The sequence below is a fragment of the Helicoverpa armigera genome, chromosome 21, assembly GCF_030705265.1.
Source record: "Helicoverpa armigera isolate CAAS_96S chromosome 21, ASM3070526v1, whole genome shotgun sequence".
Classification (NCBI taxonomy): domain Eukaryota; kingdom Metazoa; phylum Arthropoda; class Insecta; order Lepidoptera; family Noctuidae; genus Helicoverpa; species Helicoverpa armigera.
In genome coordinates, this window is record NC_087140.1 from 8,378,290 (window position 1) to 8,396,822 (window position 18,533).

Sequence of the window (18,533 nt, forward strand, 5' to 3'; positions counted from 1 at the left end):
TTAAGTTAAAGTTACGTAAGTATAGTTAAGTTATTATGTTTGTATAGCGATAAGTTGCGTGTTTTTGGTCGCATTGTTAGGTATATGTAATTATTGAGTGATTTGCATTATTTAAAATATAATTATCAATCATAATTTTATGGTATTATGTCTTTTTACATTTTTAAATAGGTAGTAGGTATACAGAAGGCAAAGAAAAATATTTATTTTTTAATTATTTCTGCTAACATATTTCTTTATGAAATATTGAAAAATGAAATTGTATGTAAAATAAATGAACATATTATACATTAATCTCAGACACCTACTTAAATAATAAGATAATATCAAAACCAAAAGTTTTTCACTGGCAACAGTAGAGTAAACTCAAAAACTTTAAGACGGTTTTCATCGAAACTTGAAAAACATATTTCATTGGAGCTGTTTTAAGAAAGTTTATTAATTAAAATAAGTGCGGCTAGGTATACTGAACTTATTTGATACTTTCCGATTTGTTTGGTAATTTATTTTGCTATTATCTTTGGGAATTCATCTTTATCTTTAGTCTTTAAAAACATTATGCTTAGCGTGTTGCCGTATTTTACTGTATATGCATTTTTTTACATAAAACGTTTCTGAATATCCTTTTGGTAACTTTGAATAAAGTCCAACACTAGTAACCAAAACTATAAGTTAGTAATAGAAAGGATTGCCTGAAAGAAAATTACAGGTCATTTCAGGCAGCGAGGCAAGGTCTGCTTTTCATACAAAGAAATGAGCGGATTGGTGACTTCAGACTTTTTACTCTAGGCTTCGTCATGATGGTCTTGCTATTGCCTAATTTTTACGATAGAAAGCACTTATGACTTGAGAAAAGCTTCGATTTCTTGGGATAGAATCCGTAGCCAAGTGCTTGAGAGGCAGGTGTTTTAACCACCGTGGCACCACTACTCTCCGGTAATCCTACTATTAACCTAAGACTAAAAGACTATATTATTATACTATTATTATTTTACATCCGTTTTATCCAACTTCCCAAAAATGGTGCTCAATTAGACCCCATATTATGGAACCTATATTTTATGAGCATTCGCGGATAGCTCCGTCATTTTATAAAAGCTGCTGTTGTCAAGCTTTTCATTCCCATTTTTAATCCGTCACTCCCAAAATCACAGCCTATCCAAATAAAAACGAGCAAAAACTTGCGTTCAAAAAAAAGGTAACACACATTTTTTGCGGAATTTTTAATCATCATGTACTCGTAAAGTATGGGACTTTATAACAGTCCGAAATGTGTTTTTTTTCTACTTACAAAGACATAGTCGGTATGATTAATTTTCCCACGAACCACTTTGTGGGAATCAGTTCCCGCCAAATTACTGGCTGCAAAGTATTGTCTCATTTCTTTGTACAGATAGTGTAACTGATGAACTGTATTTTTAATAATATGTGTTTACTACAAGAGTGGAATGCATAAGAAATTATATAGCTAAAAATATGAAATAGCATCTTGCTATCGAAATCAATGTTTAAGTTTAAGAAACGTACAAACTAACAACCTAGTCTAGCGTAGTTATATTCTATACAAAGCGATTTTTTATGCAATGGTTCGATGAACGACCAATTTTGTCAAAAGCATCATCATCTAAGTATATACTATTTATAACTTAAGAATGGCTGAACTGCTTATCCTAAAAATAAGAGATGTAAGGGATGTAGCATAGACCCGGGTGAAGAACGTATGATTTTTTGCCACCATCTGGCTACGGGAAGCAATTATCTCGGGATGCATGTAAAACCGCAGGCGAAAACTATTCTCATATAAAAAACATCCAATGCTGAATATAAGGCTCTTCCATTGATTTACAAAAGGACCGGTTAGAAGCCTACTTCCAGCACTTTTTTGCCATAGTATTTTCTTACCTAACTCAAAAATAACCTAGCAACACAAAACAAGATAATTTGGTAGTACAAACGCTATATATTTAACCGTCAACAGTTACTAACAAGCAAAACAAGGTTAGATGTAAGTGGTCAGATTTGACATCTAAACTGTGCGTCTAGAAATAAAATTATATCTTGCGCATGCACTTTTGTAGCCTTGAACGGTGATGTTATAAATGATGAAGTAGGGTTGTCTTTTATATGAAAAATATGGCTACTTATTTATAAAGAGACCTAAATGGTAGCTCAATCCATTTAGATTATACTGGCTTCTGCCAGCGGTTTCACCCGCATCCCGTGGAAACCTCTGTGAAAAAGTAGCCTATAGCCTTCCTCGATAAATGGGCTATCTAATACCGAAAGAATTGTTCAAATCGGACTAGTAGTTCCTGAGATTAGCGCGTTTAAACAAAAAAACAAACAAACTCTTCAGCTTTATAATATTAGTATAGATTTAGACACTAACTGTTTTCCCGTTTCCCGGGAGAATTACTACCCGTACCGGGATAAAATATAGCCTATGTTACTCGGGAAGAGTGTCGCTTTACAACAGTGAAATATTGTTTTAAATAGGCTAAGTAGTTTTGGAGCATTTAGGATAGAAAACAAAAAAACCTCTTTTTAATCTTGACACTAAGTGTTCCTTAAATTTTTCTCATCTTAACACTCAAAAATACATAGAATTTTGCTTCGTAAAAAGCGAAACTATTAAATTCTCCGAATAGAACTCTCAAGATCATTCATTAGTTACACATCTAGCTGATAACGATTGTTTGCACTCGAGTGTAATTCGTAAGACTCATTAATTTGTATCTACAGATAAGATATTTACGTCTTATATTACGTAAGCTGTCGGTCTGTGTGAATTCAAGTATTTTTAGTATTAAGTACATACTTTATATAATGTCATCTTGAGACTGGGATTTTAAAAACTAATAAAAATGGACTAAAATATTATAGAGAAGACAATTAAACTTAAAGACCAGGTGTAAATTTGAATAAAGATGTAAGTATCTTTAACCTCAAACAAAGCAATATACGGAATAGCTAATCATTTGAAAAAGGAGAATATTTGCAATCAGGAAAAAATCCTGAACCATCAGATAAATCTGAATACTGAAGAATTGAATTGCAGTAGATTTCAATGAACTATCAGATAGGGATTTGACATTCTAATGTTAAAATCCTATCTCTAGAATATAAGTGAAGCAACAGATATATTGGCTATATAAATCAAATTAAAGATCCAATATTAAATAAAAACTACTACCATCACGAGCAAAACATGCCAACACCAAACACCTACATCACTAAGAAAAATAAAAATCAAAAACCGTGACTCAATTTTCATGTCCTCGAGTGTATTTGTAACAAAATGGCGGCTACATCAATATTGTACGTAATTTTCGGTTTGTTCGCTTTGCACTTGACTGTGATACGTTATCAGACAGTTATCAGGGTGATATCAGCCGGTATTAGCATTTTATCAGCTGTGTTAGGTACTTATGTATATATAGGTACTGATATGTGATAGTATTATATGTAGGTAATGTATAATATGTATGTGTGTAGTATGTTGTACAATACTTATGTTGCGTTCATTTTAATCAAAATTTGTTTGGTTGAATTGTTCATACTTAATAAGATCGTTTTGTAGTTTTTCAGTTGAAGAAATACTAGAAAAACTTAGCTTTTAGGTACCCTTTTACGCACTTGTTTTTCACAAAAAAAATTGTACCTGGTGACATACCAGTACTGTCTTCTAGCCTGCTTATAAATATTCTTACTTCAGTAAATAAATAGGGTAAATTAATAACAATAAAAACAGAGAAATCGGTCATAAAACTTTCATTGAATCATTACTTATATCAAACGACGCCGACGTTAAAATGGTTTACACTTTGATGAAAAACTGTAGCACAAATACATATGTATTTTCCGAACGTACAAAAACATAAATTCACAAAAAATATGCAAAAGAGCATCGTTTTTAAATACATTCACAACTTAATATTCAGTGCCATTTCAATAAAATTATTCATTGAATAACCTTATTGAAATTCCGTATAAAAAGTATGTCAAAAATTATTTCAATAAATTCATTAGCGAAACAAATAAACGTACGGACGAAAAGGACAAAGAATTTAATATAATACAAGAACAAATATACTCTATATACATAGATGGGTAAAGAGCATTCATAATAATGTAAGGGTGCTGTTATAGTGGGGGCAATGCTAAAGATATATTGAAGCTATAGATTTTTTTGTCATACGATCAAATTACAATTAAGCTGAGGTTTTTCGTCAGAGGTTGAGTCATTAATGTCAGCAAAGTGAAATAATAACAAAAAAAAATATAGGTATTGACTGTTCTTAAGTAAACATCCTATGCTTATAGATATTTTTATTGCACACATAACAAGCATCTAATATTTCAATGATTAAATTGATTTCCTGAATTACAAAAAAAAATATGAATAAAAACTATATATCTTTCTCCTTTTACTACTTCTGTTGGCCATGCACTACTGGCCAGTCAATCTACATATTTAGCTGCCCTACCTATATAAAAATATGAAATCACCGCGTCGCTTGCCCTACGTCACAAGCCTAACCAAAAACAAAAGCCACGTCCATGAACCTTCACGCCAATCGAACTGGGTCGGGACAGACATTTTCAAATCGACCATTGTTACTTGACATCTGATCGCGGCGCTAGTAGCTATCAGAATAATATATTTTAGGTACATACTTATCAACAGAAAGCTTATATTTTGACTGGATACTGTATGTGAAGAAATAAGTTATAATGTGGTTTCACATTTTTAAAACATAAAAATATATTTACAAAATAAATTAAACCAACTTCAATAATATACCTGCCTAAAACCTACTCCTAACTTCGAAAAATACTACGTAGAAGACCGTGTCAAAATCGGTTCAAACAAACGTGAGATAATAATAAACATACATACATACACCTCCTTTTTTGAAGTCGGTTAATAGTCTTCCTTAAATTGGTTCTAAACAGCTCCTTGGTAAAGAGTATGAAACTTAGTACATTTAGGAAATTAGTTCTTATTTCATCCGCAGTTCAAGTTAATTTGGTGGTGTATAATTTGGTGATAAACCTTCAGAATGACAGATGTATATTGCAATGTTCATTATGGTTTTATTTTTGTTGTTGAAAGTGGAACAAATTGAATAATAGTAATGTTTTTTAGTCTTTACGTTGATGATGTCATAGTAATTGAAGGTGAGAAACATTGGAGATATCACCATCTGCCTAGCCTTTTCCCAACCGTGGTGTGGTCGTTCTCCAGTCTAACCGGATGCAGCTGAGTACCAGTGTGCCACAAGGAGCGACTGACTATCTTACCTCCTCAACCCAGTTACCTGAGCAACCCATTACCCATTGATAAGACTTATTGTTAGACGTTTGGCTTAATTTCTGTATCTATTTACTTTAATAAAGTTTATTTGATATTATTTTACACATCTAGAAAGTTGAATAAAGTACATAATATTCCCAGCTTCCACGAAGCTCCCACCAAGACACTCCGAAAAAGTAACAATTTACAATTTTCGAAAAAAAAACTCACTTAAACTTACAAATTGCGTTAAAAACTCAAAAAAACTAGTTTGGAAATAAAGCAATTCGCAAGTTCTCAAAGCAACACCCAGGTTACTCGGTGTATATTGCTAGAAAAATGTCTGGATAAAGAAAATGAACTTTCTTAAAAACTAAAAGTCTGACCTACGAAATTACTTCCTCGGACAGTGCAATAAAACTCTTTGGGGGAAAGGTGGGGTGTCAGTGAGAGCGGGAAAGTGCTTGAATATTCATTATGGAGATGGTAAAATCTTTATTAAGAGTTGAAGTAATTTGTGAGGATTTAGAAGTTTAATATATGAGAAAAACAATGTTATAGAATAATAAAAAACAAAATATGATTATATTATGTGTCGTTCCAATTGTAAAGATTTTGTGAATTTGACTTATAATGAATGTACTAAAAACTTACATAAATGAAGAAGTTTTTAATAAAAAAAAACATGAGTAGTTATAGACACTTTAGAGATTATTAAATTGACCGGTATTATTCATTAAAAAGTTTTTTCTTACATAATATGATTTGTTACACTGTTGCTAAAGTCATAAAATAATATCAGGTACGTGAACCCATAACATTAATACTATAATTACATAGTCACTTAATGTATTTTAAAGTGATTTTACACCGGCGTATGATGGTCTGCGTATATCATGAAATTACTATGCAATTTGTGATATGATTTATGAGGTAATATAAGACATAACTGAATTGGCGTTAAACATGTTAAGGTTAACTCTAATAACTGAAATATTTGCTGTTTATCGAAACCTAGATTCCATTGGCGGCGTCGAAATTTTTTTGTGGGCTTGCTTAAGTTACTATATAGACTATTACTACTTAAATACTACTTATAGCATTCTTGTGCACGCTTGTAGAATCATATTTTTAAAAAAATCGTTGCTAAAGATTTTAAGAACACACTTAACTTCAAAACAAAAAAAAATACCTATCATGTAAAGTGTCAAATGTCAAGACAGAAACCAAAAAAAATACCACAGTATCAACAGAAACACAAAATCTAACTACCCCACAAATCTTAGAGCTTAACATAATTCGAGGCTCATAATCCGACCCACTACCCACAAGATAAACTATAACATTAATATCAATAAGCGATCCATCGCTGTCATTGGAACCCTCCCCTAACGGGCGAACAAGGGTTAGTGGGGGAATGGGGAAGCGGTCAGGGGGAATTGGAAGGGGGAAGGGGGCTCCTAGGAGCGTAATTGGGACTTTTTCTTTGGACTTTAGCCTTTTGTTTTGTAAAGTGACTTCTTTCTTGTGTCGGGGACTCGCCAATCGATTGGGGGAAATGAAGGTTTTTAAAACTATTCGGAAAGTCGGCGAATATTTTGTTGGAAGTTCGCGCCCAGTGGAATGAATGAAAGTGGAAAGTTGAAAGTTTTTTGCTGTGGTATTGTGGGGCTGCATGCCTTTGGAGCTATGTTCTAATCTAAGTTCAGAGATTTTATGGAAAATAGTACGCATTGTAGTGAGAAGTGGAGAAGAAAAAATAGGAAAGCTGACCCCAACACCATGTGGGATATATTGCAGGGAAGAGTTTGTAATAAGTATAATCGGACAATAATCTGTGTCAATATAGTAATTATTATCATATACATATGTATGTATGTAAGATATTAAAGTCCATTCGATATAATATTTTTCTCATCTTCTTCTCTCGAAGTAAATATTTTCAACATGAACAAAAAAACTCCAATCTAATCGAACGGAGTATACAAATTTTATGCTAATCTAATATTTGTACCTTATACAGATACAATACATAATATTATGTATGTATGTATGTTTGGTACACACGAAACAATATTCTATTGTAATTTAATGAACCGATTTCGATGCAACTCCTGTATTCTAATTCTGAGCTCATTTTAGTTTCGCGACTGAGGTGGGGTTAAGAAACGAATTTTAAGTCTAAACTGTTGATTATGTGTTGTTGTTGTTTGGAAAAATACTAGTTTTAGTCTGTAGCGTTGTTTGTATAAGTATGTATTGAAAATACTGTAAATAAAGGGATCTTTGATGCTATTCAAGAGATTGCAAAATGTAAGTATCAAATCATCTGTCTAGCCTTTTCTTTAATATGTTGGGGTCGGCTTCCACTCTAACCGGATGCAGCTGAGTACCAGTGTTTTACAAGGAGCGACTGCCTATCCGACATCATCAAGCCGAGCGACCCAATACCCCTTGGTAAGACTTATCCATCAAATTGTTTAGAGAAATATGTAACAATAATTTTTGTTCGAAACTACCCAGAACGGGGAGCTGGTAATCGCTACGCTAAGATCTAGTTATACTATAGAAATCTAGACCCCTAGTCATTATTCAATGCCTAAGATGCATCTGTCTAGATCAATACAGAAACAGGTCTAATATCAGTGTAATTTGAGGCCAATAGATGCTCCTGTCTGCTTGGTTTGGGCACGTCTTATATCTAATCTTGGAGATCAGAAGCAGTTAATATTAAAGTCACAAATCTCTTTATAACCTGGCAACTTTTTGTTACAAATGATTTAAAGATGAGCATATTTTTTTTAATATGTAGGACAAAATATTTTTTAAGGCAATCATGACAACAACAAAATGGTTTTCCCGGGTAACTGGTTTGAGATGTCAGATAGGCAGTCGCTCCTTTTAAAACAGTGGTACTCAGCCGCATCCGGTTAGACTGGAAGACCACCCCCATATTTGGAAAAACGCTAGGCAGATGAAGGTTTGGTAGATTAGTATTAAGCAGCTCTATATTCTAAATCAGACAGTGGTGATTAACGCTCAATACTTCTCTCTGTGAGAGGAGGCCGCAGCCCAGAAGTAGACGATAAAAAGACATCTGATGAACTAGTGGACCAAGCCAATTGGTGCATCTATCTTGCTCTATATATCAATATATCTGATGAAACTTAGGTGTTATTGTTCTATAAGAATAACAGAAGTTCTTGAGTATATTCCTAGCTCTAAAGAAGAAGAAAAGAAAGCCCAAAAAATATGTTGAAACAAACATTGGCGAGGGTACAAATCGAGGTCAATAAGATACTTTTCTTTAAGAATAAAAACTCTCTATAGTCCCCAATACGAAAAATCGATAATTTAAAAACCGAATTCTATACTATCAACAAGAAAAACCCATTTCACATTAAAACCTTAGTATTTTTACCAGCTATACCCATCTTTGTCGCACTTATGCTAATGATACGAGCCTAAATATTCTCTGTCCCTCTCCCACGCAGTTCTTATTTCGCTCACGTTCAATTATTAAACCGTTCTGATCTAATTAACAAATGCCAATTTAGTGAACTGAATTCAAAACTAGGGGTACTGTGGAGTCGCTTCTGTACTAGTTTTTTTAATGGACCTATTTTTATTTATCTGACTTCCAAAAAGGAGATTCCCAATAGAGATTTGGAGAAAGTGACTCTTTTCTCCTAAATGACCAATGATTTGATGTTCTAGTTCCGGGAAAAAATCGATCGTTTCAGGCTTTGCAAAAACATATAAGGGTGTTCTCTGTCCAAACTTGAACTAGCCAGAATTGGATTATGGAAGTCATTTAGGTCCAGTCACACTATGTAAAATACATTTTGCACTGTTCAAGGCAGTAACAGTTTACACTGAAAGCGGACCCAAACATAGTGAGAAACAGGCATTTTTAAGGAAATATAAATTTCTTAGAAATATAAGCCTGGTAATTTATATTTAACCCAAAATCAAAAAGCAAAAAAACTTGCACTAACACCCTCTCCACTCCTTTCTCAGTTCCGACGATTATAGCCGACCAGAGAAGTCGCATTAATTGGAAATATAGACATAAGGCTTACCATGACATTATTTATGTTTGTTTGTGTCTTAAATATGCACGAAACGTTGGTAATTATTGTCTATTAATCATTGGAAGCTGCCTTTAAGACCCTTTTACAAAACCTTTTGTTAACGATAAATACAGTAAGTTCACAGAATGACCATCATCTGCTTAGCCTTTTCCCCACTATGTTGGGGTCGGCTTCCAGTCTAAACAGATGAAGCTGAGTACCAGGGTTTTACAAGGATCGACTACCTATTTGATCTCCTCAACCTAGTTACCTGGGAAACCCTTTGGTAAGACTGGTTGTCAGACTTTCTGGCAAGTAACGACTGCTAAAAATGCTCAAATGACGGCCGAGGCTCACCAATTTAATGTGCTTTAGTGAAAAGCAGAACGGTTCATAGAATGATGTATGGTAGTCCATATTGTGAAGAATGTTAATACGTTATGTATGTTGTGTTGTAAATATAAGTTGATTTTGAAGATAATAGATCGCTATCTTTTGTATTGTAAAATAATATTTTAGAAACTTGATTAGAAAAGATTTTCTCCTGATTCTTACGCCAACTATAGGTAGTCATCTCTCCTTACCTGTAACAAAGAAAATAATACACATAAGCAAACATAGTATAATATTATGTATTAATTAAAAGTTGAGTGGGAATGGTGAAAAATTCGGAGGTCGTTGGATGTGTGTTTCTTGTGTCCAAAACTTTTCCGACGGCATTGAGTCGTATCACAATATGATTTTATTGTTTGATATATTTACGTGTGAGCCGTGCCTATTTTTACTATAAACATAGTTGCATGACAAATATTTCTACTATTATAAAATCACATAAAATACACTACTTTCTTGAACTTTCAAAGATGAATGGTTCAGTTGAAATCCGCAGAAAAACACATCTACAACAGAAAACTCGAGACATTGACTTCTAGATATTTCTTTTTATACATAGAAAAGTTTAGAAAAAGAAGACATGCTGACTCTAAATAAAATTAAGATAAGTAGGTACATAATAATGATAATGAAGAAGATTTATTTTTCCGTGATCTTTTAAAGTTAACTGCAGAAGCTCCAATAAAGAAGTTCACAAATCATTCTTCAAAAGGATCCCATAGAACAAAGGTTTATAACCCCCAAACTCGGATTTAAAAGGATTTAAAGGATTGACATCCCCAAACACGAAGCCCACTTATCACCAACCGCCGGCCTCCCATCTTGTAACGCGCACAGATCTGCTCAGTCCAGATATTGATTGTAACCTGCCGTAATATAATTATCTGGATGGCTAAGGTATGGCCGACATGGATGTACCAGCACGGAGTAAGGAATGAACGGAGATGCCATGATGCAGGTAGGTCACGTCTTCTTCTAGGTCAAATAAATACGGTGGGCATGACATAAAATGATCAGTTACATGTGATTTAACTAAGACTTCTAGTCCTTTGGGACATCCTTTTTTTAAAAGGCAAAATCATCAAACCCTGCCTGCTGTGGGTAAGCAGCGTGAGCGAGTGTCTACAGACTAGAACCTAACAGACTAAAATCCATCATGTTTATTCTTAAGCCCTTTATGTATCAGTTACGCGAAAATTCTTTCGAACAATCCCGCAGCCCCGGCAAGCTTTGGTGGGCCTCACTGGGTTTTGCTGACTCTTCTTGAGTCTGTAAGACATCTGTCAACGAATTTTGGTATAAAAAAATGGGATCCAAAGAAGGCGTATAGGGCGAAGACAGTAACGTTTTTCGTCGCATTTTGGCGCGCTACTTTCTTAAGAGATTTTCCGTTATGGCACCTCCGCTAGTCCTTTTGTTCTCCATGATGGACAGACATACGTACGTGCTTATGTATGTAGATATACGACACAATGCCGAATTACAGCCCTGAGATGTATGGGCATCTGGGATAGATTATGGAGTCTGGATAAATGTGTCAGGAGATGATGATGAAGATGTGTTTTAAGATAATTTTCTTATTTGCTATGTAAGATTATGATAAAAAACCTAACTATAATATTTGGCTATGTAATATTTGCTTTGTTTGTTAGGTAGTCATAGTGACTTCTAAAGATCCTGTTCCTTTGGAATCATAACTGATATTTATAAATGTGTTTGTATTATTTGACGTGAAAAAGTGCTAAAAACTAGCCTAGATTCAATAAACGTTTTTGCCTTGATTTGACTTTTGACTTGACTTGACTTGTGAAAATAGTCTACCTAGAGCCTGATAGTAACTAAAGCTGCTATTTTTTACCCGGTTTCAAAAATTTGTTTGCTCTGTACGTGGGAACAGGGATGAGCTACTAATAATAGCTACAAAGCTTTTGACTGATAAAGCAGGCCTGGTGATATCCCGTCATGTTAGGTCCCAAATGAGAATATATTTTTGATAGCTTATGCTTAGGTATTCTAGGTAGAATATAGCACAGTCGATAACATAATTTTACAATTCAATTAACAACAAAAATCACCAACAAATCTTCAACAGACCATAAATCACACAAACACTCTAGAAGCACAGACAAAACCTATCATACAGCCTACGAAGTATTTATCATCTGTGCTGTGACGTCATATCCGCACGTGACCCACAGACAGAACTGTGGATTATAACGAATACAACATTTTTGTTACAATATTTTTGATAGGCTTAAACTCTTTATTGGCGCCGAAAAATATTGGAAAATATTTATTGGTATGAATTTTTTATTTGGGTTATTGGAACCTTTTTTTGTGCCAGCTGGATGATAGTAAACATTTTTTTTGGAAATAAATTGTGAGCAAGAATTGGAAAAGCATCTCTAGTAAATTTCTGTAGAGCTTAATGAAATAGTAAAAAGGTCTTTTATAAGGACTTTCTTCTGTTGATCCTTAAAGTGGTAATGACATTGATAAATCATCATCATCCTCCGAGCCTTTTTCCAAAACTATGTACGTTGGGGTCGGCTAAATAATACATAGATATAAAAATAATATATTGAATTAATAAAATATATCTACAAGTAAAAGTGTCTTTGCCGTAAAAGTATCCGATGTGTTATTACTAAGTACTAATACTACTAATATATATGTTATTGCCAAATATCATCAAAACCCTTTCAGAAAGAACATTCTTAAATCATTATATATCAGTAGGACAGAATATTGGGCTTGACCAATCCTTCCAAAACCCATCAGTATCAAATCTACAATTTTCAAAATCAACTTAAATAAGCAGGATAATAAAATTAAAAACAGTCAAAAACCTCCCAAAGAGACTACTCGAACAAGGACAGACGTACAGTTGCGAGTGTGTGCGTTCACCCTAATAATTTTTCGCCTAGGTCCCAGCTAGCCCGAAACGGGGCTAGGGAATAGGGTGCGCCTAGATAAATGTAGCGTTAGGAACGAAATCTAGGAAAAGTTAGTGTTTATTTTTGTATTAAAATTTCATCCGATATTTATTAATTATCTACATATAATAATGGGTACTTATGTATGTACCTAGAATTATAATAGAGAAAATATTTTTTGTTTGTACCCTAAAGGCTTTAAAAACTACCTACTGATCCGATTTGATCAATTCTTTCACTGTTGGTAAGCTACTCTGTCCCGAGTAACATAGGCTATATTTTGCCCGGGCACGGAAAAAATTCCCTTGGGATGTGGGTGAAACCGCTAATATTTATTTAATCATTGCAATTTTATGCCTTTAAAAATACACATAACCTGAATAGCCTTATCCCAATGTTGGCATCGACTTCCTTCATCGAGTCTAGGAACGGATCAAGCTGAGTACCAGTGTTTTGCAAGGAGTTGAAGGAGTGACTGCCTATGTGACCTCCTCAACCCAGTTACCCGGGCAGTCCCTTAGCAAGACTGGTTGTCAGTCTTTCTGACTTCTGACTCCCGGGAAACCCCTTGGTAAGACTGGTTGCCAGACTTTCTGACTTCTGACTGCCAAAGAGGAAACAAATCAGAAGTGTCTATGTATACCTAAATAAGAATGACTAGTTACATTAGATAGATAAATGGTATTAATAGATGATTCATTATTGTAAGGTTTTTTTTCGTAACTATTGTGGCCTGTTCGCGTGATTAATATTTTATTAGGTATTGCCTATTGTATGACTAATTGTAAGAAGATAATCATTGCGTTAAACAATTGCATTTTAAATTAAAATAGGCTAAAAGGACTCCACTTTACTAGTTCAAGTAGCTTCCTTACTTTACCTATATCCTTACTGTGTATATAATATATGTTGTTTTTCACTGATTTTAGTTACTTAAGTAATTTTTCATAATACGTTTTAAAGAGCATCTTATTATAAACGGTCAATATCCAGTGTTTCGATCATAAAATCTTCCAGTCATAAGATTTTAAGAAAAGATGTAACTTAAAAAAAAATACCCATGATATCGAAATTTATAAAAAAAAAACTCAAAAAATATTATCTTATATATTTTATGATTATTCAAATAACTTGCTCAAGAAAAACCGAAAAACACTTTAAAATATTTAAAAAAAGTTTTAAAAAATCTAAAAAAAATCATAATAATTTATTATAATGACAGCCTAATTTGCTGTCGCTACTGAAACCGAACCCTTTCTACAACGATTTGTTTTAAAGGTCGTCGCCCTCACGCCATCTCTTTCACACACGAGGGATTTCCTATCTTCCATCCCTGTCGCACACGCATAGGGAAACGCGACCTACGAAACCATGGTAGGAAGAAGTTTTTTTTTTTACCGGAAGTTTGGATTTCGGTGATGTCTATGGATAGACATGTAATTAAAAATAATTATACAGTAAAATATTATTTTTTGAACTGGGGGAACTATTTTCTGTAACCGGATAAAATATATTGTGTCACACTAACCAATAAATGGCTTGTCTTATTTTAACTGAATTCTAATTTCAAAGATCCTAGATATTAAGTATTTTTTTCTTAAAAATCACTGAAACCAAGTTATTCCCTTGCTCGAAGTTACTAAGTAGGTACTTGAGTAGGTAAGTTTAAAATAATGACTTACGGCCAGTTTCGTCATCAAAAGTTAAAGTAATATATAAAGTAAAAGTAACGGTCAAATACGTTTTTTCAAGGCTAAAGTGACAGCAAAACTAATAGAAAAATTGAATTTGACTTTAGACATTACTTTGACTTATACTTTGGCTCTAACTTTTGATGAAGAAACTGGATGTTAGTATTTATACCATTAATCTAGGTAGGTCATACAATACTTAATATGATACATACCTAGAATTCAGTAATCTACTAAAGTTCTATATGATATTCAAAAGATTCAGAATACACAATAGAGAATAAGACAGTAAAAAAGATAGAAGAGAGATAGAGAAAAACAGAATAGAAGCAGTAGCATCCCAAAGGGTGGACACTTATTAGCCATGTCAAAGTTTTCCACAACCCAATGTTGTGAAGATTACCTAGATATTTTTCAAAGAGTGCGTTTAGCTCGACTGAAAAATAGACTTGATAAGGAGTATTTTTAGACTTATCTAAATACACTGTAAAAACTTCTTTTCTTCAACGATTCTTAGCCTAGATATTTATTATAGACTTCTATAAGTTATTTTTAATTTGTACTCAGTCATCATCCTCCGAGCCTTTTTCCCAACTATGTTGGGGTCGGTCCCAGTCTAACCGGATTCAGCTGATTACCAGTGCTACACAGAAAGCGACTGCCTATCTGACCTCCTCAACCTAGTTACTTGGGCAACCCAATACCCTTGGTTAGACTGGTGACAGACTTACTGGCTTCTGACTACCCGTAACGACTGCCAAGGATGTTCAATGACAGCCGGGACCTACAGTTTAACGTGCATCCCTACTGAATACGGATACTGAATACGAAAATGTGCATGAAAAGCTAGTATGGCATCGTTATTTTAATATATACTATTCACCTGTTATTTTGACTTGTACATAATTAATTTATGCGCATTGCATCGTCCCTTTTCCTCATAAGTGCAGTAAAAACTACGTCAAACAAATACCAATGATAATGTAAGTACTAAAGAATTTACCTATATTGCCAAGTTTCCTTCCTGCGAAACTGGCCCATCATTTTAGCACAATTACACAATTTTATGTCACAGGTGTAACTTAATAGACTATTACTACCTATCTCCAAGATAATTACGTAATAATTTTGGCTATAAAAACAAGCATTTTCGAAAAAATCTTGAAAAAAAACATTGACAAAATCTCACTTCGTAAAAAAAGGCGCGCAAGCATTGCCGTAGGTCAGTAACCTAACCGTCATTCATTCCAATTTCAAACTTGGAATTCCGAGCGAAGAAGCTACGCACACTAGCACACCGCACGCACACGAATTGGGCGGGTTTAATTTGTATTTGTATTTATATAGGGCACGCACACACGCGCACATTATATGGGTCGGCACACAAACACAATGAATGTTTTTGACGAGTCATATAAGACGGTATTTAAATGAATTATTGTTGTTTTAAAAGCAATTAATCAATGCAGCATGGGCACTTAGTATTCGTATTTATTTAAAAAACCATTGGATGTTTCAAAAAAGTTTAAGTAATACACAAAACTTTCTTTTTAAACTGTTACTCTACGTAGGCGGGCTTGGCATTAAGACAAGTGATCGGCTGGCCTCAACTCGAGCTAATCTTTAAAAGATACTACAGCCGTCAGCGGAAACATTGTCTCGAAGACATTCCGACTGACATTCGTCAGGGCAAACGACCTATTTTGTCTGCATACAAATCTAGCAACGTTAGCATTTTGGTAGCACGCCTTTGAACGGTAAATTTACGACCCGTTTTTTCTCCATTACGTAACTTCTAGGTACGTAGATTAGTTTACTAAGATAACAAAATGACTTATAAGTTTTAACCTTACAATGTCACGTTGACACACAACAAAGTTATGCAACCTAACCTTCCTCAACAGAAATAAAAGAAAGAAAAAAAAACAGCTGTCAAATTTGTAAACAGAACGCGTTTTAAAATTTTGAAAAAGGAACGTCGTGACGAATTCGGCCGTGTCGTCATTCGCAAGGTGTTCAGTCGGTGGTGTGCGTTCGGCGCACACGGGCGCGCGGTGCGTCCGTTTGGGGTAGGTTAGGGACGGAATTGGGGTGGGCCCCGCGCCGAATGTTCAAGCGATGTTCGTGATATTGTGACGACGTTACGCAATGGCGTAAAGTTCGCCTCAACTAACTTTGCGTCTTTAACTTATGATACACATAACATTACCAAAGATACCATTTGTCTCTTAGGAGTCATTATTTTGGCTTGCACTGTACATAAAAAATATTTTTGCAATATTGTATTGATTTTCTATATTTACCTCGAGAAGTTGATGTTTCTAGGATCAGATTACCTAGTGAGAAAATAAAAATGCCAAGAATACACTTGAAAAGTTAAAAGGTTAACACTTAGAAAAATGCTCGTACAAAGCTATTTTCAGCATTAATAATAATAGAATAGCACTTCGAAGAATCCATTTTTAAACGTACTTATTTGTACTAAAATTTTCCATTGAACCTGGATTTTCGAAGCTTGTAATATTTGTTCTGAAAATACAGAAATGGAAAGATAAAACGGAATTCAGATGCAATTTACAACAGCATCAGCTATTCACGTATCATTCCTATTTATTTCTTATTCCATATTCAAATGTCGTCCACAGATAAATAACGGCGCTAAAAAACCGCCCGTAACCGCTTCGATCCGGTTTGAACGGGACAAGTTTCGACCATTAAACCGTAGTTGACATTAGCGCGTGATAAAACGCATTTAAAAGTAAAATATTGAAGCTTTGTAAATGTATTAGATGCGTAGGTAACTAGGCACAGATTTAGATTACCTTAGAGGTGATAACTTAGGATTTAGGACCAATTTTAACGACATTCGTTTATGCAATCGATTTATGCAATGTGTCTAAACGACAACGTTTTTTACTATGAAGTTGAAATTTTCATGGGATCTACTCTTTTCGTCTAAGCTTGCTTTAGTAAGCAACCGCTTTAGGAAAAAGAAAAACCTGAAAAAACATGGCTATCTTCAATTATTTGAGGTTTTAGCAACGATAAACAGCTGTTATCCTTAATCCCACGTTAATCTTATTGCTGAAATTGTGCCTGACAGCCTTGAAGACATGACCGAGTTAATTTGCTAGTGATTTACGTGTAACTTGGAAGGTATTCTGAATTATCTCATAATACAATGCAGTTTGCAAATCACGTCATAGTTAAATAATAGTGTTTAGGTGGATAAGGACTCGTTGCATAGTTAATAGTTGTATTTAATTTCGTTAGTTTAGTCTCACGGCCTTCTATTTTAATGCTATTTGGTATGTCATAACTGTTGCATGTAGTTTGACTTGCGTTTTTTATTTATGCACCTAGATTTTTTGGATATTTTACAACAGAATTATGAGTTTTGTCGAGAGCCTCTGACTTAACGATTTTTCTTCAAAAGTTAAAAAAAAAAATTATGACATTTTGACACAATTAATCACAGCTTATTTTTATTTTCAGTGTTTATTTCATGTATACGATGTTTCTAGTGTTATGGTTGACAAACTGCATGCGCAGCGGAATAACTTGTTCAGTTACATTCAACTGACAGCGTCTGTCAATCGTCTTGGCGTATTGGCAGTGCACCCTAGTACTTCTTTATTTATTTTTATACCTATTTAAATATCTCAAGAATTCATACAGTAAAGAAAATATACTGCAACCAGTAGTAATCTTAATTTTATACCACGACAGAGACTCTATTTTAAACAATATTTCGAAATAAATGACATCAGCCCCAACCATAACGCATTATTATATTACTACAAACACATGCTCATAAAAGAATAACATTTCAAAAAAGAAAATTTTATTTAAAAACATCGGACAAGCAAAATAAATTCCAGACTGAGCATCTTAAACATTAATTAAAGGGCCAATCAAAACAAACGGGATACATAAACCGGTAAGACATACATACATATTTAAAATAAAAATAACACTGACATCATATCCCTATTCCCACAGAACATGAAAAAAAAAAACATAAAAATAAAAAATAGAAGTATCAACTGTCGGAGTGAACGATCTTCGGGTGTTTCAAAAAAGGAAAAAAGAAAAAAAATTGTGCAACGGCCAATGCTCTTGGTGAGTTGTAGAATACGCGCTC

At 34.0% G+C, this 18,533-nt stretch overlaps 1 protein-coding gene across 5 annotated transcripts in view; it reads right to left on the minus strand.

Moving 5' to 3' along the window:
* Window positions 1-18,533, minus strand: part of Eip93f (Ecdysone-induced protein 93F) — a 202,568-nt gene that overhangs the window by 76,582 nt on the left and 107,453 nt on the right. The window contains exon 2 of one of the 5 annotated variants that reach the window (XM_049849224.2): window positions 9,925-9,953. The exons of the other annotated variants lie outside the window; for them this stretch is intronic. Coding sequence (XP_049705181.2) covers window positions 9,925-9,943 — 19 coding nt within the window. The 5' untranslated portion in view covers window positions 9,944-9,953. The remainder of the gene's footprint in view (window positions 1-9,924; window positions 9,954-18,533) is intronic. 5 annotated transcript variants of the gene reach the window in all.